Source organism: Liolophura sinensis, chromosome 8 (assembly GCF_032854445.1).
Source record: "Liolophura sinensis isolate JHLJ2023 chromosome 8, CUHK_Ljap_v2, whole genome shotgun sequence".
In the NCBI taxonomy this organism is placed as follows: domain Eukaryota; kingdom Metazoa; phylum Mollusca; class Polyplacophora; order Chitonida; family Chitonidae; genus Liolophura; species Liolophura sinensis.
Window position 1 is genome coordinate 19,473,234 of NC_088302.1, and position 21,892 is coordinate 19,495,125.

At 37.9% G+C, this 21,892-nt stretch overlaps 1 protein-coding gene across 1 annotated transcript; it reads left to right on the plus strand.

Moving 5' to 3' along the window:
- Nucleotides 1-74: 74 nt before the first annotated feature.
- Nucleotides 75-11,164, plus strand: LOC135472903 (ADP-dependent glucokinase-like). Its single transcript, XM_064752631.1, has 5 exons — nt 75-291; nt 1,244-1,469; nt 2,749-2,814; nt 4,133-4,549; nt 5,824-11,164. The coding sequence occupies exons 1-5, from the start codon at nt 125-127 to the stop codon at nt 6,391-6,393; spliced, it is 1,446 nt and encodes a 481-aa protein (XP_064608701.1). The 5' UTR covers nt 75-124; the 3' UTR covers nt 6,394-11,164.
- Nucleotides 11,165-21,892: the final 10,728 nt, after the last annotated feature.

Here is a 21,892-nt window from a genome sequence, read left to right on the forward strand (position 1 = left end):
AACGAAAGGGTATATGTTTTATCACGGAAGCGCTTCCTGTAGTGCTTCGGCTGTACGCGCGGTGTATTCAAGGATCGATGAAATGTTGACGAGGAAGTGTTGACTGTTAAAGTAGTTGGAAACAATGTTTAGCAAATCTTTCATTTTCGCAATGGTGGTTGCGTTAGGTGCATATTCATACCTGAAGTACTATGGGCCCACGGAAGAGGACAGAATTAAAGACAACATCATTTCTGCTTGGCATACCATCATTCGTGAACCGTCATCAAAATTCCGACGTGTTGCCGTGGGGTAAACTTTAAATAACTTAAAATTTCATTCTTTTACTTAAATTTTAGTGACCTTTGCTCACGTACTAAATGTTATAAAAGACAGTATCATCGATAACTTCGCGCTGAAGCTACGAAGCAATAATAGACTTTTGTGAATCACCGTAAGTAGAGTATAGGCCGGAACCTGTCACTCTAATGACATGACATCTAGACATGGACACGTGACACGGTTGACACCAATTCATTGTGTTTTGTGTTGTATAATCAGATAACAGGCTAAAAAAAACTAAATATGTCAAAATATTGTCGTGCCATTGCCATTAAGTAAAGGCACACATCTGTGTAAACAAACTTTTTTTTGTTGATACGTGATGACACAAAACAGGCAACTGTTGTATGGGTAGTTTGGATGCAGTGGGACGGTCTAGCCCACGTCCCAATAACAGTCGCTAATATTTCATCAAGCTAAATGATATCCCTCCTTGTTTAACACTGTGATATTTACCTTGTCAAACAAATGAATGTCAGAAATACAAAATATGGAGGTAGTACATTTAAATCACCGGTAAATGTATGTTTCCTCCACATTACCAAGGGCACTTAGTAGTAAGTATATTATCAGAACCTGGGGCTAAAGCTAATTAGAGTTCTTGTTCAGATGAAAATAGATTATCTTGACTGTGCACCCACAGCAAAGCACTTTTTCCTTATATAAGACAAGCTGACTGTCACATCACTGACCCAAACCTCCCAAACACAAAGTTTCTTCCTTCAGCTATAATTCCGTTTACACTTGTACTTTTGAGCATGGGCACTCAGTTATCAACATGATTCAAACTGTACGTCTTAATTTCTTAGTAATTCATGACAATAACAACAATTAAAAGATCTATACTGTAGCTATACTGCACTATAAGATACATGTATATTGTATGATGTCCATACTGGAAAAAACATTCCTGTTTTTACAGAGTAAATGCAGATGTGGATTTAATTGTCCCTGGCATTGAGCTATTGAATGCTCTGAATGTCGTGCCTGGTGATAAAAGCGACCATGAGTCCCTGGATTCATTGAGCAAGCTTCAGGAGACCTTTGCATTGTTTTTCTCAAGAGGCTCCGCTGCAGAGAGATACTTTGCTGATGCTGATTTGTACCGAACAATAGTACAGGCTGCAGAGTCTCTAGCTAGTGTACAGGTATGTATATAGGCCATTGACCATGATTATTATAATGAATGTGTTCACTCTTCTGATCTCTCACTCTGGTTTCCTCCACCCATAAAATTTAAATGCATGGCTATCGTAAATTCAGTTTTGAGTTCAGGCTGTTAAACCCAATCAAACAAATCAAATAAACATGCATGTATGTTCTAATCTTCTGTATTTGTGTGTTAGTGGATAAAGATACTTAGATACAAGTCCTTGCTCCCTCTCCATTCAGTATTTTGATACAGTTGCTTTTTTATCAAGAAGATAGATGAAACATAATAATAAACAGACATCACACTTTATTTTCAGAAATTATGAAATTGAAAGCCATCAGTAAAGTTAAGAAAGTGTATTTGATTGTCTGCCATTTTTGATGGAATGTCATAACAGTTTATCTTGAAGCAAGATTCTCTGCTTGAATTGTGTCTATTATCAGTAGAAATATCAGTGCCTATTATCAGCACAGCTGTGTATCAGTCAAATAATTTTGGGAGGTGGCCTCGTTTTCAGTTCTTGTAATAGTATGTTTATAATGTTGTTATAATAATCTACATCAAAATTTAGTAAGTATTCACTTTTCAGACACATATGAATCAATAACTGGTTCCAACTTGTACGTGTAGATTGCTGTACTCATCATAAATTACGTATTGATGAAGTGACGACTAGTTGTAACTTCTAGATTGCTGTACTCATCATAAATCATAACTTTAATGATGAAGTGATGACTAGTTGTAACTTCTAGATTGCTATACTCATCATAAATTACGAATTGATGAAGTGATGACTAGTTCTAACTTCTAGATTGCTATACTCATCATAAATTACAAATTGATGAAGTGATGACTAGTACTAACTTCTAGATTGTTCTACTCATCATAAATTACATACTGATGAAGCAATGAGTCAAACTTCTGGATTCATTATAAATTTCATTTAAATTATCTCTGTGAGTTCAAGTCCAGTTCATGCTAGCTTCCTCTCTGGCCGTATGTGGGAAGGGCTGCAGCAACCTTCAGGTGGTCGTGGGTTTCCCCCAGCCTGTGCACTGTTTCCTTCCACCATAATGCTGGCCGCCGTCATATAAGTGAAATATTCTTGAGTACTGCGTAGAACACCAATCAAATAAATAAATAAATGGTTAGAACTAGTCATTGCTTGATAACTTCTAACTTCTTGATTGCTGCATTTACCATAAATTACATACTGATGAAGCAATGAATGAAACTTCTAGATTCATTATAAATTACATAACTCTACTTTTCAGTCCTTCATTGGAGGAAACGCGGCATTAATGGCCAACAAGGTATCATCGCTGTTTCCTGATACTGAGGTAAGATCAAAATTTGAATTCCGTTTTGAAAATATCCAAGAAAGCCTGTAATGCCTAAAGCTGTAATGGTAGTAAACGCTTTACATTCATTCAGTGATTAACTGTTCATTGGAGTAACAAATGAATAAAAACCAAAAACATCACCTAGAGTAATATTGCAAAAGGCTGAAATCTTTAAATCACCAGGATTTAATGTCATCAGAAATATTTTGACATCATCCCTCCATATAGTGTAATTTGTTTTCTGTTTCCAAATTATTTTAAATCAAATTCTAGGCATATCCACCCTGATACATGTGAAGTAGCAGGGGAGCTGTCTCACCTGTTCCCAATGTATTAATACATCAAAGGGAGGTGTCGGCAACTCAACACCAGTCAGATGAGTCTCATGTCAGACTGAGGGAGAAAATCACACAGAGGGAAAGAATTTTAGTGAAAAACTCATCAACAATTAATTTTTTCAAGCACAAATTTTTTCCAAGAAAATAAGGCGTCATATTTAGGATTTCCAATTGTCACTCTCATCAGACTGATGACACAGGCGTAAATTGTCAGATTTTTTTTTTCACATGTTAACCAATGAATGTACGGCCATTTTGACTCCTGACAATTTGCCTGTTTCCACAAGTAGTATACATGTACACATGTATTACTGGTACACAAATAAAACGAAGATGAAGAAGTAGGGTGTAGGAATTATCTGACCATCATCAGTAAGATAAGGGGGCCTCCAAGATTCAAATGGTTGTATCCCTGGTTAATTGTAACAATCAAAGGCTACTTTCACCAGACTTCGTAAGTCTTTTTTTTTTTTTTTCATAAAAACCTTGTCTAAGTTATAATGCCATAAGACAACGTCATTTATTAGAAAAGTTACAAAAACTGATTGATGAAGTTTTGTCAAAGAGGGTCCAGGCCCTTGAATATTGAGGCTGCATGCTTGAATTCAGCTCTCACTGCTTAGGTTGAGACTTTAAAGTCAGGAGGTTTGTCAGGTATACCTAGCCAGGGGTGTAGGAAGCAGTTTCAAAGTTGGGGGGCCAAGAGCCTCAGCAAAAAAGGCTCAAGTCCAGAGGGTTGCAGTCTGCCATATTTAGTTTACAGAGAAAATATATTTGCAATATTGTGATGTTTTATTCAGCAAAGGGAAGTTTGTGTTACAAGGATATATAATTTCCCGAACCTGAAAAGATAGCAGGTAGCCATGCACCCCCACCTACCCACCCACCCATTTCCTACACCCCTGCTAGCAAAGGCTAGTGGATTAGGCAATTCTTAGACCAAATGTTTATTCATTCCCTTTTGCCTTTACTTGCAGATTCAGTTTGTTGGACCTGTTGGACCAGGACTTCAGAAACTACTTCCGAAATCAATTAAGGTCCCAGCCGAGAGTTTAGTCGCCCAGGACGAAGTACACCTGATCATGGAGTATAAGGTGGGTGATCGCTGGGGCAACGACGTCACACCCGTGGCTAGTCGCTTCATCACCAGTCATGATGAATCCAATGCCCAGGCCAACATGCTGGAGACATTTTTCGCCAGCCTGAATGGGTTTAATGCTGACTTAGTTCTGCTGTCAGGACTTCACATGATGGAGGGTCTGGAGGCAGATATGTTTGACCAGAGATTGCAGGTGCTTGTGTCCGGGTTGGAAAGCGTTCCCTCCCATGTCCCTGTTCATCTGGAACTGGCTAGCATGGCCAAGGAGGATTATCTGCATGGAATACTGGACAAGGTATGGGCCTAAATTATTCCATTCGTGTAGGTATTATACGAAGGGAGTATACTTGATGTTGTCTTAGAAAGAGATTTCTTTTGCATGTATTATAATTTGCTGGTGTAATAACAAGGTGATAGTGTAAAAATAACTTTACATGTTGTAAGTAATATTTCTCCCCTTATACATCATAATTACCATACACATAAACATTAATATTTCTACTATATGTGTAAATTGTGTGTACAAGTGTGTACTCTTATAGTTATGTGTACATAAAGTCATTATGTAAATAATTACAACTAACTTACTAGTTTTGTAAAAATTTTAACACATATGTTTAATATATTTCTTCCTCTGGCTTTTTCATCATTGTGAACATTTCCATAGTAAATACACTTTTTCATAAATTTATACCAGTTTCTCTTACATATGCCACTTGTCTAGTCACCAAGCTTAAATCTGATTTGCATAAATTTGAATGTTGATGTTCATTCAGTGCATGATAATATTTCTGGCTTGTTCTTGCTATTAATCATGGCGTGTATGTTTATCTGTGGTGTTTTGATTTTTTATTTTTTTGCATTTAATACCAGGTTGTCCCATCTGTTTCTTCCATTGGTTTGAATGAACAGGAGCTGGGATTTTTTGCACGGGTTGGCTTTGGGAACAACTTAACTAACATGGCCAAGGTTTTTTTTTTGTTATATGCTTCACTGAAAACTGCTGCTATTGTGGTTATTTCATTGCTTTTGGTAAAAAAAAAAATAAATAAATAAATGATGTTTTACTGAGCCAGCATTATACAGGTCCGCATTCAGACAGTTCTGCTGTAAGAAAGCATCCTAGTGATATGACTGAATTTGTGAATGAGTTCAGGCTTGTGCTTGTCTTATGCCTATATAACAGACCATTTCCAATTAAAATCAGTGACACCTGTGTTGTCCAGAGATGTGTTTTAATGCATTTGAACTCTCTGTAAAACATAGTCCAGCACATCATGTAGCTAACATGTGTGATTCTACTTAGGAGAACTTCAGTTCATTGACTGTTTAGGCCATCTTGCAGTTTTCACCCCTTTTCAGTGTGAATACTTGAGTCGGATGTGGCTCGGTGGGAAATCATATTATCCGGTGTCCTCAGCAGGGCTTTTAAATGAAGCAACACTAGAAATATACTGGAATTGAGAATGGAAGAGCGAGATGGACACCATTGTAAAATTGTCAAAATCAAGTTGCAACAAACTGACAAACTGTAACCTAGCACATCTAATGAGTACATTTCTTTTGCAGGTTTTGCCACACGTTAGCTCTCTTGGCCTGAACGAGCAGGAGATTGCTTTTTCATCATCCGTAGCCGATGGGCCCCACACAGAGCTGTTCAAGGGCCAGTCTGGCCAGCCAGAGATACACAAAATAAGTGACATGATCTTGTGGATACTGAGAACCTATGGCTATTCTAACAAGAGAACTCAGTCCCGCTTGACCAGGGTCCATTTCCATTCCTTAACCTACCACATTATCGGTGTGATACCATCGGCTTGGCAGAATACAGAGTCTGCTGTTGCTGCTGGAACAAGGCTGGCTGGACGGCAAGCCTGTGATGTGGATCATTTATCATCAAAAATAGCAGATTTAAAAATACCATTAAAATTTAAACTATTTTCTGAAGACCAGGAGAGGTTATTTGATGGTACAAAACCAGTATTATCCTGGGATAGGGAAGGGTTTCATTTTGCTTTTAGTCCTGTTTTAGTTTGCAAGAACCCAGAGAAAACCGTGGGATTAGGTGATTCCATATCGTCTACAGGATTGTTGTACTCACAATATCACCACTCGTATAGAGTGCCCAAATCAAGTTGATGAAGGTTTTTGTTAAAATGCATGTACACTTTTATTTTGAAGAAATTTAAGTCGCCCAGCTGCATTTCTATTAAATCTACTGTAAATCCTCAACCTTACCAACCTCTGAAGCACTTTTTTCAGTGAAATTTATGGGCACAATTATTATGAAAATGAAGCTGAAATGATGTGTTTGTGTCACCATAGACGCAAGCTTCTAGAAACTGCAAATTATTTCTGTACATTGTATAGTTCTCTCAGAATGTTTAAAAATATTGATCACAGATTCATTTGAAAAGGTTGAAAAATTAAGATATGTAAATATGAACTAAATTTATGGGAAACTTTGAACAGCTTCAGATAAAACTAACTGATTACAGCGGGTTGTTAACCTCACCCACTCTACAGTGAACCATACAGACCAGACAAGTTTTGTTAGTCTTATCTCCAGGCTGTCAGTTTGACACCAGATTTAATCACAGACATTGCTGACTTAGGGAAGGTTGGTATTTGAATTTGTAACCCACACACGAATTAATCTCACTTGTTAATTAATATGCATACTGTGGCACAAACAAGCCTGTGTTTTAGCACAGCCAGCCCTTCGCAATGCTGTTGGTCTAGAGCTCCCAATCATACTTATATTATGCACTTTTCCGTGCTCCCTTCAGATTTGGGGAATAAAAGAAATGATAGCCCACTGGCTATACATCTGGGAAAGCAACCATAAGCAGTATTATTGTCACAGATTCCCCGCATTAGCAGACATTTTACCTTCAATAAATCCTAATGCCACAGTATGGTTGCAGTATCACCAAAGTGACATTAAGCCGTTCATTCACAAAATTCTCATTTTTCGAGAGCTGTTTTTCAGAATGTTTGGCTGACAATCTGGGGGACAGGGATCGTTGTTAGTTATTTTTGTCACGTTTTCTAAGGTAACAGGTAAGCATTGATCGGTCCGTAGAACACATGTACCTGTGAATGTGAAATGTTCAGTGTTCCGCGATACAATTTTTTATACACCTTTCTTCACTAGCAAATTACTGTGATATAAACTATTGATAAAATTGACCAAATCTGTTTTTCTTTAAGAACTGTTTTATTATCGGTTGTTTCAAGTTCATTTTGTCTAACATATGATCTGTGCAAATGATTTCCGTCTCTGCTGTGTAAAAGAGTAACTAAATGTCTCAATGTTTTATTTCGATAAAAAATTAACAATGGCACGCCAGTGCAGCGCAATGATCCAGGAGCCTGTCATCAATGCAGTCGCTGTGAGTTCGAGTCCAGTTCATTCTGGCTTCCTCACTGGCTGTACATGGGAGCCTGCCCGCAACGTGTGGATGTTCGTGGGGTTTCCTCCCACCATAATGCTGGCCGCAGTCATATAAGTGAAATATTCTGTATTGAAGAATTACTGTTGTACCCTAAATGCACACAGTGACATGCTATTATTTTGATGATCCAGAATACAGATTTATTTAGCGGACTTTCATTCAAGAAACTATCTTTGTAACTCCAATTTGGATCATATTGACTTTATCATCACCATTGTAAACCTAAATGATTATAATGCTTCAACAACTGTCTGATCTGAACAAATGATTTTCACATTTTGTGTAAAGATCAACTAAATTAAGATAATTAGATTGCTCAATATACATCAACGATGTACATGCAGAAGATGACGCTGTCATCATTTGGGAATCCAAAGAACATTTTATGCTTTGGACATTGTTGTTTCCGTAAACAATCTTATTTCATCATCTGGGGGGGGGGGGCGGGGGGCAAAGAATATTTTATGCTCTGGACTTTCATTCCATGATCAGTCTTCTTTCGTCGTTTGGGGGTCTCAAAGGACATTTTATGCTCTTGACTTTCATTCCATGATCAATCTCATTTCTCACCATTCAATCAACCTGACCTGTCAGTTTCTATTTTATCATCGGTATGTCTACTTCAACACCCACAAACAATATTGAACACAGGGTCTTCATTCATTGCCCACTGCAGTCTTAGTCTTGTCAACTTCTAAAGATCATCACTGAGTATGTAGCTCAACTCTTATAAGCAGTCCCTATTTTCATTTTTCATCTTCGATGCTTATGGCTCAGACATATCAGTTTATATATCACACATGAACCGTTTCATTGCCAGTAACGGGATAACGGCGATCAAAACATATTACCTCTGTTATCTGATATATAACCATATAGCCATGATGTACACACAATCCTGATACATAGGTTTAAACGAATATGTACACACAATCCTGATACATATGCTTAAGTCATGATGTACGCTTAAGCCATGATGTACACACAATCCTGATGCATACACTTAAGTCATGATGTACACACAATCCTGATGCATACGCTTAACCCATTATCAAGTCTCCACTTTAAATGAGTAACTAACCGTTTACACTTCTAAGGTCAAGGTTTATCAGCATAGGCCTAGATACGATGATTGCCCTTCACTACCACCATGTTCTTGGTTCAACCCTAAACACAGGAAGCAGTTCTATACCTATAGGAAACAAACTGTTATTTTGATTATTGAAGTAAAGTGAAGACGTCATTACCGCGTAAAAATACAAAGGAGAAACGTGAAGTAGATTTTATTTTCATTTTCATCTTTGCAATGAAATCAGTAAATCCACAGATGGTATATAATTGATTTATATCAGTATTGTGATTCCACTGATAGATTGATTACAAATAAAATAGAATGTTGCTGCATGTATGTAAGTATATATTTTTAGTTGAAGATTTTGTTGGGAAATACTTTTTATATTGTATGTTGAGACTGCAGAACCCAAAAATCTTTACCAGTTTAAATGTTTCTGATGGTAGATTCATTGGAAAAAAAGGATGAATCAGTGTAGTAATCTAATTGTGTTCAGCCATTTAATTACAAGTATATGGGCATGATTACTTAGTTATACAAAGATTGTAGACTGAATTTTATTAATAGTTATGTTTATAGTAATGCAGAATTTAATTAAAAAATGTTATGTTCTGTGAATTATGAGTTCAAGGTGATAAATCATTGTTCTGTTTTAAAGTTGTTTTTATGATTTTTTTTTACGTAATACACGAGAATGTTCATAGTTTAAGTTGAAAAAGAGACTACTAACAATATCCGGAAACAGATATCTAAAATAATTAAGTGTAAGTTGACATCTCATATTAAATTTGTCTTTTGTGTATCTTTAAACTTTTATTAAGGTTTTACACTTGTTCTAAATATTTTACAAATGAATATTTGTATATTGAGTAAGGAACAATTTTTGTTTTTGTTGTGTTTTTTTTGTGTTTTTTTTTTGTTTTGTTTTTTTTCATACACCATGGGTTTCGAAAGTCAGATTTTAGCGAGTCTAATTTGGGAAGATACTAGCGTTTATTTGAGCCCAAGTATTCCGTAGAAATTTCAATATTCATACAAAGATTTTTTTGTGCTAAGTAAAAACATTAAAAGTTTCAAATTGATATGTGGAAAGCGAATGGTAATGGGATGCTTATGTCTTTGAGGGAGAAAAATTGTATTTTTGTATCGTATTTTGTTTATATATTTGGCCTGAGTGACACAAGTAGATATATCTGTAATTTTTGTCATCGCTGATGACAGAACTGTGATAGAATTTCTTGCAGTACTAGCCCATAAAGGACCTAGTATGGCAATACATTAATGCTGAGGGTTTTACGTCGTACTAAGAGCAATTTTTCAGTCATATGACGATGCCCTGGTACGGTATGGCACAGAATTGATCCCAAAGACGTACAAGAAAGTGTAACGTCCAAAATCCCAGCACAATTCAGTAAACTTCAGAATCAAAAGTATAAATCTTGATCGAGTGAAATTGCAGATTTCACGACCATAAAAGAGATCTAAGTAATAATTTGCCAAAAAGGCACTGTCCATCAAAAGTGATAACGTATTTCGATTTTTTTATTTACGCACCGCTCACACGGACACAAGCTAGCTTCAGGTATTTGAGTCACACAGTTGTCACATACCGAGGAAAAAGGGAGCTATAGTAAATCAGAACTGAAGATTGAAGTGTAGGATTGTGCCAGTAGTTGGCTGTGAGAGCTATGTAATCGGTTTCACTTGTTAATGGTCACAGTTCCTTCCATAGGAGGCGATTGTCCACCTTACCATACAACACCTTTTGCCCTTGAAATCTTGTGATATACGCTTCTAGAGAGTGTAATACGCCCTATGAATTTTCCAGATATTTGCATGGGCGGGCTTTCTACAACACTCAGTTAGATTATACTATCCAGATATCAGTGACTCGAAACAATGGGCATTTGTAGTTATATATCATTATACAACACGAAACTTTACAACGTTTATTGACCAAGAAATGATATGTATCCTATGTATAATATGACTTTCTATTCTTCTATAAATCTAGCTCACTACTGTCTTCTGTTGACTTGAGTATGGTTTTCATCCTGTGTGGAGCGCATGTTAATACATGCGGCTTTGTTGTGTTTGCGTGGTCTCTTGTGAGCAGAGACAACATTCGGTTGTGGAACGAGGAGATTCGTGCATAAACTAATTTCTGAATTAAGTCAAAATTATAAACTTATGATGCTTAGGGTTCATTACTTGAAGTTCACAAGGTGGTCAAAGTTTAAATTTCTTGAGCCCTAAAATAACCTTTAAAATCATATTTCAAATTTTTGACTTAAGTCAGAAATGGCTTTGTACAATTCGCCCGTTAACCCAACATTCCTTATTCTGTGAATGGCGTTCAATTTAATAAAGATTTCTTATAATTGGATATAAATATTCGAATTTATGAAATTACTTGAAACTAGCATGTGGATCTGACGCTCTGAGAACAAGGGGTCTATAAGGTATCTTTGGCGCTGGAAAATAATATTTCTCTGAAGGTACCAGGTCTTGCTGGCTCAGGGCACTCCGGTTTTCCTCGGCCATAAACCTTATCACAGTCATGCATTTACCTGAAAACTTCATGAACAGGGCGTTATTTATTTATTTATTTATTTGATGTTTTACGCCGTACTCAAAAATATTTCACAAGACGGCGGCCATCATTAGGGTGGGAGAACAAACGAGGTGCCCGGGGGAAACCCACAATCATCCGCATGATGGTGGTAGACCTTTTCCATGCAAATATACGGCCGGAGAAGAATCCAGTATGAGTTGAACTTGAACTCACAGCGACCGCATTGGTGAGAGGCTGACTCGCTGACCATAAAACCTCCTATAGCAAAAAAGAGTAACGAATTCTAGGTCGGTAGCGTTTATTGTTCCAAAATCAAGCTCTGAAAGGTTTGAATGAAGCTTTGCACAGGGAAGTTCGACCCATATCGGGTGCGATGCGGAGGTTTCCTTAACATAATTTATAAACCAAACATGGATATCGGCGTAAGACATCTTTGAACAGTCAAGTTTATTATACATCAGCCCTGTTCACTTTCCTCTCACTGGATAAAGCCAAAGTCACGTTCGCTCATCATTCCGTGATTTTGCGCCCAGTGACGTCAACAAGGCCTACCACGCCATGGCATACCTCGAATACAGGTAGGTGAAAGACGCTACTTTTGCCGATATAAATACAAGAAAACGAAAGCATGGCGGTAATTGAGAGCATATGCAGAGAAAATGTAAATAGATCTATCAAGAAGGCCATTGTATATCCAGATACGTTCGTTTCTAGGGCCTCAGTTCAAATAACAACCACCAGAAGACGCCAGGTTACAAACACGAGCGCCTTCTGTTTCTTTGCGGCTTTTTTTCTGCGGAAGTTGCTTCTTCCCCCCAAAAGCATGGTTTAGAAAAATGCTTCTATGGGTTGGGGGATGATTTTTGGCGCACTTTTCTCCGGTTTGGCATCTGCTTTTTTTGGTTTGGAAGGTGCTTGTTGGGACTAGCCTTATATCCTTACTTGGTTTGGTGATTATTTCGTCTGGGACATACATGTTTGACGGTGATCGCCTTCCAAAGTAGAAACGTAAAGTAGACTAGCTCCACTGCTATGCAGGGTACCTTAACGATGAGACCAATATGAGCAAATAGACCTTTACACTACAGCCGTCCGTCCTTCTGTCCATCATAAAACAGTTTCCGGTTATTATTCTATTCAAAATGGGGATTTTGAGTTCAAAATAACCTTGGTCCATGTCTTCATTTTGACCAATTACAGATAACGTTCGAGATGCTTCGTCCATTGTTAGGTAAATGATAATCATAGCAATACAGGAACAGTTGGGTTGCATAAACTGGAACGCCCATAATGTGAACCATGCAAACCCACAAGAGTTCGAGTACCAGATGTGTGCTCAGAGTATATTTTGTGACAGGGCCTCTTATTCAGTCACCAACCTGCGGATGGTTGTAGGTTTCCACCAAAATCTACGCGGTGTGAGTGAAATATTCTTGAGTACAACGTAAAACAACAATCAAATAAATAAACATTGCATTGCCGCCTACCTGAAACCGATGACTTCAGTTGCCCATCAGTGCACGCTTTATAACTGTGTTGACATGTTTTGTTTGATTATGGCGTGATATTACATTGATTCATCAACAAAATGTCACTGTGCCTTACTGAATTACGTCATAGTTTATTTACGTCATCAATGGTTCGGCGTCACAAACGTTTGACATATATACATCGCCTTTTACAGTTCGACGAAGTTTATCGACGAAGAATCTGACAGAATGTGACAGTTTCTACTAAAACAACCGGCAAAAAACCTAATTTCCAAACAGGTGAATTTATATAATTAATCAGTTGTGTAATTACTGTAATTCTTCAACCTTTTCGCATGTTTGCAAGGTGTTCATTCAAGCTTATTCTGAAAGGATTACTCAGTAAACCCTGAAATTGGCCAATTCAACCAATGTATTTTTGTCAACTTTAAGATGTGTATGAATTACACTGAAAGTTGCTTTTTCATACGCGAAAAGGTTCAAGAATTAGAGTAGGTGCAAACTGAAGGAGTTGTAGAAAAATGTCTTTACGTTAGCAGGATAACAGATTAGCAGCTATAAGGTAAACAAAACAATATTTGTGTATATGACAGGTTAACGCTATTAAGAAGCTGACTTTATTTTTGTTGCCGCCGACTCATTCTTAAAAATGTCTTAAATAAACTCCTCTACTATGACGGGGTTAATTTTTTTTACCGTCAAATTTTGTGTTAATGATCACTGTTCTCATAAGAATGTAGGTTTGCTTTCCATCTAAGTGGGTGTGTTGACATGTAAAAACTTCAACATCTCTTCGTGACCTGAAAAACACCGCCTATATTTATTTAATCAATGTTTTCCGCCGTTCAAATGATTAACACTTACCAATGGGTTACGACAGTTCATTTACAGAGTATGAAATACGTCGTGCCCATTGATGTTTTAAAACCATCGTAAAATACCGTGTTTGATTTTCAGAACATGGCGATTATTTATGAAGAAGATAACTTCACACTGGATGAGTTACCGGGATATGCTTCCCCGACACGCTTCACAGACCACGCCCCGAAAGCTAACAGAACCATTCTGGACAACACAGAGGGCTTTGATGTGCAAGCCGTTCAGTATAACGTGGGCAACGACACTGATGACAGGTACATATTAGCTCTCGGATCGGTTAGCCATGTTCCCAGCTTAGCTTCCACATTAATGTACCTCTGAACACTAAGCTACGACGAATAAACAGATCACAGATCCAGGTAGATATATACTGCTTTACACCGATGACTCCAACCTTTGACCAAGACGATAAAATTTAATGTTTTAATATATGCATGGCAATGAATTTGTTAGGTACTTAGGTATTCACATTCATTCACCCAAAGCTCTGTCTTGTTTTCACTTCCCATAAACCTATAGTCTTTGACATACAAACAAAATAAAAACCAATAAAATGAAGTGTATATCGGTTGAACGACCATTAAACATTGTCCAGGAAAACAGTTGGATTTATTTTTTTATAATTTTTCCAAATGAGTAAAAGGGTCCTAAAACACAAGATTATAAGGTGGCCTGTAGTGAACCGGAGGCAATCAGTGACGTCATTTTATTTTTGTGTTGTAATAGCTGGTTTCACGGTCCCTCCGGCGAGTACACTTATAGATTAATATACACGTGCATTTTGAAAGTTGAAATCTAGCAGCCTGTGTGTGTTAAGTGGAAAAGTGGTTTTTAAACACCAGATTCTATGGTGGTCTGTAGTGAACCGGAGGCAATCAGTGACGTCACATCCTTATTTTTGGCTTGTAATAGCTCGTTTCACGGTCCCTCAGGTGAGTGCACTTATAGATTAATATACGCGTGCATTTTGAAAGTTGAGATCTAGCAGCCTGTGTGTGTTAAGTGGAAAAGTGGTTTTTAAACACCAGATTCTATGGTGGTCTGTAGTGAACCGGAGGCAATCAGTGACGTCACATCCTTATTTTTGGCTTGTAATAGCTCGTTTCACGGTCCCTCCGGCGAGTACACTTATAGATTAATATACGCGTGCATTTTGAAAGTTGAAATCTAGCAGCCTGTGTGTTACGTGGCAAAAACCTAATTTGATATCACTGTTCCCAATACGGTCCGAAAAGACCACCGTAGAATCCAAAGTTTCATGTGCATTTTATAACGTTGAACGAATTCTAAAAAAAATAAAGCGAACTATTTATATAATCAAATGTTTAATGGTCTTCCATGTGACAATACTTCACGTTACTGTTTTCTTTGCCTGTAAATGAATGATTTTGGCCTGGTTCATATTCTGGAGTGCATGGTCTGACAAACAAACAACATGTACTTACAAGATTGTGTAAATATCCCGCCAAACATCCATTTAATACTGTTCATCAAAATAACTTTTCTTGTAATTGACTTCGTCTTATGGCACTTAAATGTAGACAACTTATTTTACGAAAAAGTTACGAAAATATGATTTACGAAGTTTTGTTAAAGTGGCCCTTGCTTTACAAACACAATATCTTCATAATGAGCATTTAAACAGTTATATTCATCTGATTGTTTAACACCAGACTCAAAAGATCCTTTGCTGATACGTTGCCAGTCAACCTGGTGGTTGGTGGAAACTAGAGTGCTCAGAGTAAACCTCCAACCTTTGGCAAGATACTGGCGAACTTTTCCACGTGTGATTTGGTGTTTTACGCTGTGCTCAAGGATATTTCACTGTGCCCTTTAGGTCCTACAGATGTATGAACACCATCTTGGTGGAAGGTAAGTGGTCTTTTGGCTCTAATATATGCATTTTTTTCTCCTTTGTTTTGGCGTGAAACACTTACCTTATCCTATCTTATGCTATGTAAATGTATTTCAGGTTGTTAGAGAAAGCCTGGAGAAAGCACGACGTCATGAAAGCTGAATTTCAACATATCGCTCGTTTAACTCAGAAGCGGGACGAAAAACAAAAGTTTGCTAGAGAAAAGCTTCAGAGAAAGACAGGCTGGAATCAGTTGTCGCGCATTCCCTTACCCATATTCTGGTATCACCAAGCAAAAGGGTGCCCAGTGACTTCGTTGGTAAAGACTGTGGGACAAACTGGAGTTAAAGCCTTCCAGGTCCCTAAGTCACCCACTGCGAAGGAATGTGCCGTTCAGAACATCCAGACATCGATATCATCAGCTGGAGGTAAACCTTCCCGAAGCCCTGTTCCTAACGCAGCCATGAAACAGGGACAGCGTTACCCACACTCCTCTGTCCAGGAGGTACCTTACACCGTTTACCATACACCTGGTAAACACGTGACCATCATCCCCCAAGTACAGGACACCTTGCTAAGACAGAGGAAGTCCCGCCTTCCTGTCTGGATGAACTCACTGCGCATGTCCCTGACAAAGTCAGAAACGAAGAATGGACTATTCTGTCCGGGACGCGAAGACTCCCAAATACCACTTCCGGTGTCTCATATCAAAGGAACCAAGAATGTTTGCAAAGTATCAACCATGAAAAGAGCAAAGCGAGCTGTCATGAAGAAATTGAAGAATTTTAGCCCAAGATTGGACAAGTTTTTCAAGAGGCTATCTTAAGTTAAACAAATTGTACTACTTTATCCATTGGTCCAAGAAACTGTTATACACAGCGTCATGATAGACAAAGTTGCCGAATGTTTTAATTTGTATTGAATGAATGTTTAGATTAATGAAATAAATACCTCAACAGTTCCTCCATCATATCTTAGTTTTGTTTTTCGCTTCATGTCTTTCTTTCTCGTAAATAATTTTCTGGGAATCTTGTATGATTCTGACTGGCGTACTAATGCTTATTATTGACTGACACAGGTGTAATGGCATACATGTCACCTGGTAGACGCTAAGATTTCATTTCACTGAACGGTGTTTAACGCCCTAATGAATATTTCACCTGTACGATAGGGATCATTTGGATACGTCGACGAAACGTAAATTCCTGGACTGAGCAAAATACTGGAAGGGATTTGTCAAAACAAAAATTGACAAACTTTCCCACGTTTCACGTACAGATGTTTCCGGGTGCGGGTTTGGGTCCAATTATCAAATGCCATTTGCAAAAATAACTGGGAGGTAAACACCATCACAAGGTATTAAGGATCACCATGGATGCTCACAAGGTCTATCACTGACAAGACTTTCCACTCACCTCAGTATGTTGTATATGCCGCGAAAAAGGATGAATTAACCAACAGATGATACAAGTTCAAATATAGAAATTCACATGCATGTATTCAATCATATTTGCAGCCTAAAAGTGAAAAACAACTACAGAGAGTAAACGTCTGCAAAACAAGAAAGATATTCTATATCATAAGATTATTTAAAATTCCGGAAGTAAAATATATTTTGGGTGGGCAAGGCGGCATGTAAGAGTTTTAAATTTATATCATCAGATTAATTAAAACTCAGGAAGTAAAATATATTTAGGGTGGAAAGAAAATTTCACTCAGCTGTGGACTTTAAGCAAACTGAACACAGGCCATTGTGCCACGGAGCGTGTATGTTTGGCGTATTTAAGCATTTACTTGTTAAGATAAACCCCTAACTGAGGTACATGTAGGGTTGACAAGGGGCCGGATTTCATCGGCTTCGTGTGAATTTGCCAACTATCACACTGCTATTATGGTTTTTACTCGGCCGAAGTGTCTTATACATGGCAAATATAGCTAACCAACGTTCCCATTTTCTGACGCACAGATTTCTTTACCCAGAGAGCGTGCCATGTTGAGTTCAGACTAATATGGTGGAATTTAGCTAATCTTTATGCAATGTTCTTTATGTTACATCATATGAATACCACTACAATAGTCGTCGACAAGCGTATTTATTTACCACCAAGGCCCTCAGAATTTACTCGGTTAATAGTAACCATGTTTGTAGACATTCAATACCCCGACACGGCTAATGGAAATCCTAAAATCTCTAACTCGAGTTGAACATCTGCTCAGGGCTAACTTTGACGTGTACTGTGTTATTGTGACGATATTCCAATGATTCAGAACTGAAATAGACATGCCACTGTTCCATAATGACGTCATAATTTACCTATGTTTTCAGCGATGTTCTAAACGTTTGACGTACATCGCCTTCCACAGTTTCATATCGTTTATCGACGAAGAAAAGAACACAGTTCTGCTAAAACAACCCAAAAAGACGTAAATCTATGAGTAGGTGAGTACATAATTAATCATTCTTGTGTAAACAGGTGCCAATAAGCCAGTAAGTAACCCAGTTTCAGCATAAAGTACGAAATCTCACGGACAGCATGACAACAGTTCTGCAGTTACGCTATACGTAGACCTAGAGATATACCTATTCTATAATTTTCCTTTGTCTTTCTCTGTTTAGGCCAACAGAGCGGCCAGTGTTAGTTTACGCTGCTTCACTTTTAAATTGTCTTGACTAAAATTTCAGTTATGACACGGTTACTGTTACTTTTTGAGTAAATTATCAATATTAACATGTGATTATACGAGCTCGCTTATGAACATGTACAGATTTCACTATGGGCTGTGATTGAAGGTTACACGGTTTGCTCTATATGTAAGGTTAACAGTTCTTCGGATCCACCCTTATTCCTCTCTTTACACTTACGAGAGAAATATTTACAAAAATAAACAGAGAATATGAAATATATCGTGCTATTGACATAAATGAAGACTATTTATGAATATTATTTCACATCAGATCAGTTACCGAGGTATGTTTCCCCGACACACTTCACAGATCACGCGCCGAAAGCCAACAGAACCATCCTGGACAACACTGAGGGCGCTGATCTGCAAGCCGTTCAACATGACCTGGACAATGACATTGATGACAGGTGCATAATCTTCTTCACACAGATGACCCCAACCGTTGACCAAGGACATAGAACTCAGTGTTTTCATATATGGCCGATGGCCTCCACTCGCGGCCATGTTGGATATCTAACAAAATAACTCCATAGTCTTCCACGATGTGCGCTAAACTTTGTAAAATTCCTTTGTTAGAGATCCAGTATGGTCGCAATCTTGACTCTGTCAGGTTATCTTCACCCTTAAACCTATCTTTGTCATAAACGTAACACAGTATTGGATAAATAATTATGACCAAACGTCACTTTCATATTCTTGAGTAAACGGCCCGAAAATAAAAAATTAATTAACTTAATTAAAGAGAAAACACGATTATTCATCACATTTGTTAATTAAACAATGCTTATGTAGGATTGTCAAATCATCCGGCCTGAACCCTTCTTTGATATCTGGATTTTCACTTTAGAATACTATATATCCCTACAACGAGCATAAAAGTCTTGAATCAGCTGTCGCGTATTCCCTTACCCACATTCTTCTACCACCAAGTTAAAGGCCGCCCAGTGACCTCGATGTGACGCCCAGAACTTCCGAGCAGTGATCCCATCCACAGGAAGTAAGCCTTCCTGGATACCTGTTCTTAACCCAACACGTGACCATCCTCCTCCCGTCACAAGACGCCTTACTGATACAGAAAAAATCTAGCCTTCCTGTCTGGATGAACCCATTGCGCATCTGTAACAAAGCCCAGAAAGAAGGATGAACGGTTCTGTGCGGGGCACAAAGACTCACAGATACTACTTTCTGTGCCTAACGTCCAAACAACCAAAGACGTCTGCAAAGTATCATCCATGGAAAGAGCCAAGAGGGCTTTCGTGAAGAAGTTGAAAGATCTTAGCCCAAGATGCAGTTTCCCAAAGTGAGGCAAGTTTTTCAAGAGGCTATCCTAGTTTAACAAATTGTAAAAATTTGTCTATTATGCCACCAAACTATCATATGCAGCGACTTGACATACAGTAAGCACCATTTCCTTCTTCTATATTGCTTTCTTGAAATGACTGAAATAAATATCTCCCCTGTTCCCGTATCTGTTGGCCGTTTTCTTTTTTCTTTCTTCTGTGATTTTTTAAGGAAATGGCATGGTATTGATGGGTGTATTGATGATATTATTAGTGATTGACTGAAGTGTAAAGGCAATCTGAAGCCTACTTAGACGCGCTAAATGCAAATGTTTCATTTCATAGATTAGCATTTAAAGGAAAAGAAAGCTAAAATGCGAAGTAAGGTGCATCACACAGACAACAGAAAACTATGCGTAAAAAATACTTTCATTTATCTTTTTTTGTTACCTTTTTGAAGAGTTTTGAGAGGCACTCAGATATTTGAATAGTAAGTGGGCTTTATGAGGAATACTGACGGTATCTTGGAACTCTGACGGTACATCACCTTTTTTCCTGATGTTCACAAGAAGGAAGGAATTTTGGGGAATCTGTTATCAGTAATATTTTACTCATGGGTAAAAAGAGCTGTTTCAACATTCAGTGTTGTGCTTTAGAGTTAGCCTGTGACATCAGAGTTCCTAAACTCTTATAGTATGGATATAAGAATTCAAATGCTTGAACGCCTTTAACTCTCTTCACAAACATCTTAAAAAATAAATGAAAGTATATTTATGTATAGTTTTAAGTGGTCTGTTTAGGAATGCCTACTTCATTTTTAGAGGTTTTTTCCTTTAATGCTGTGTTCAGTATTTTATTTATATTTCGCTCATATGACATGAGTAAGTGGCGCATTGCATGGCAAGAAAATTACGAATTTTAACCCGTGTGGCATACTGATGTTCACCAGCGCCTCACACTGGCTAATGATGCGGCCATTTCTTTATCGGAACGCCATCGCCAAATTTGGAGAAAAAAAAAAAACAATATTCTGACATGATCCAGATCGTACTCAATAATAATTCACTATGCGACGGCAGCCAGCTTTACATGATGGGAGGAAAGCCTGAAATGTGCTTGAACTCACAGCGACCACATTGGTGAGAGACTCCTAGGCCATTTTACTGCACTAGCGTGCTAACCACTCGGCCACGGAGATGTTTTTTTTTTTACTAAGTGATTTATAGGCCTACCTGTACACATATATACATTACAAAGCGTGAAGTATTACCTGAGATTGGTCTATATATATTAATGTTTGACAACTTGATTCTTCAGTATTTATTCTAAGTATTTATTCGGGACATGAAATTTACATCACCAAGGTTATATACTGTTTTTATTTTCAGTTAAATTCTGTTTTGCTTTACCCACCGCCCCACCCATGCAGCACCAATCCAACTTATACTTATATCGGGTCTACCAGTACATGACCCATCCCCTAGTATCACGTTTGCCAAGCGCGGAAATGCCAACTTGTCTATGCAGTTTCCATGCATATCTTGTCAGACTTTAGAACGATCTCGGCATGTGTGCATAGGAAATAGTCGATGTGTTCGGGACAAAGGTAAAACATATTACTCACATAGGATGTATTAAAAGCTTCTCGGTTATGGCCTCTCGAAAGGAACATATAGCCTAAATCACATCTAATCCCAACACACATCTGTTGCTTCACTATAAAAATATTTTATTTTTATATTACAATAAAAAGCCTTGTCTATTGGTGTACATTCTAAACAGTGTTTTGTGTTTCACACGAACATGTCGGGTGTACCTGAGTATGATATAAAAAATATATACTAAAGTAATAAAGTGTAACACGCATAATTAAGGGGAACAAACTCTCAACACTGATTTGTCCAGCCACCGTACGTGTAACTGCGTCGTATTATCCACCTTTAATTACCCAATTAATATATACAAGAAGCCAGATAATACTGTACAACAAGTTATATAGACCTGCCTATACACGAAATCAACAAGACCAAAACAAGCCTCGGGCGGTTTATCTGTGTGTCCCCCCCCCCCTTTTTTTTTTTTCTTTTTTTTTTCTTGGCGTGGCATGGCCTATATATGCTATGTATGCTGCATATCATAGGATGGCCTTAAATTGAGGTGCTGTTCACTGAACCAAAGCGGTGGAAAGAGAATATGACTGTATAGTTAAAGGTGTATATAAAGTGACTTGGTGTATGTAGTCCCGCCATTAAGAACGGTTGAGCAACGCTGATCAGGAAGTTTACCCATATATAGGCGACACCTACATGTCTTAATGCGGATTTTTGTAGCCTCTGCATATATA

Coding starts and splice junctions, on each gene's coding strand:
- LOC135472903 (XM_064752631.1), top strand. CDS start 125: ATGTTTAGCAAATCTTTCATTTTCGCAATGGTGGTTGCGTTAGGTGCA. Junction 292..1,243: donor TTCCGACGTGTTGCCGTGGG/GTAAACTTTAAA, acceptor CTGTTTTTACAG/AGTAAATGCAGATGTGGATT. Junction 2,815..4,132: donor CGCTGTTTCCTGATACTGAG/GTAAGATCAAAA, acceptor CTTTACTTGCAG/ATTCAGTTTGTTGGACCTGT.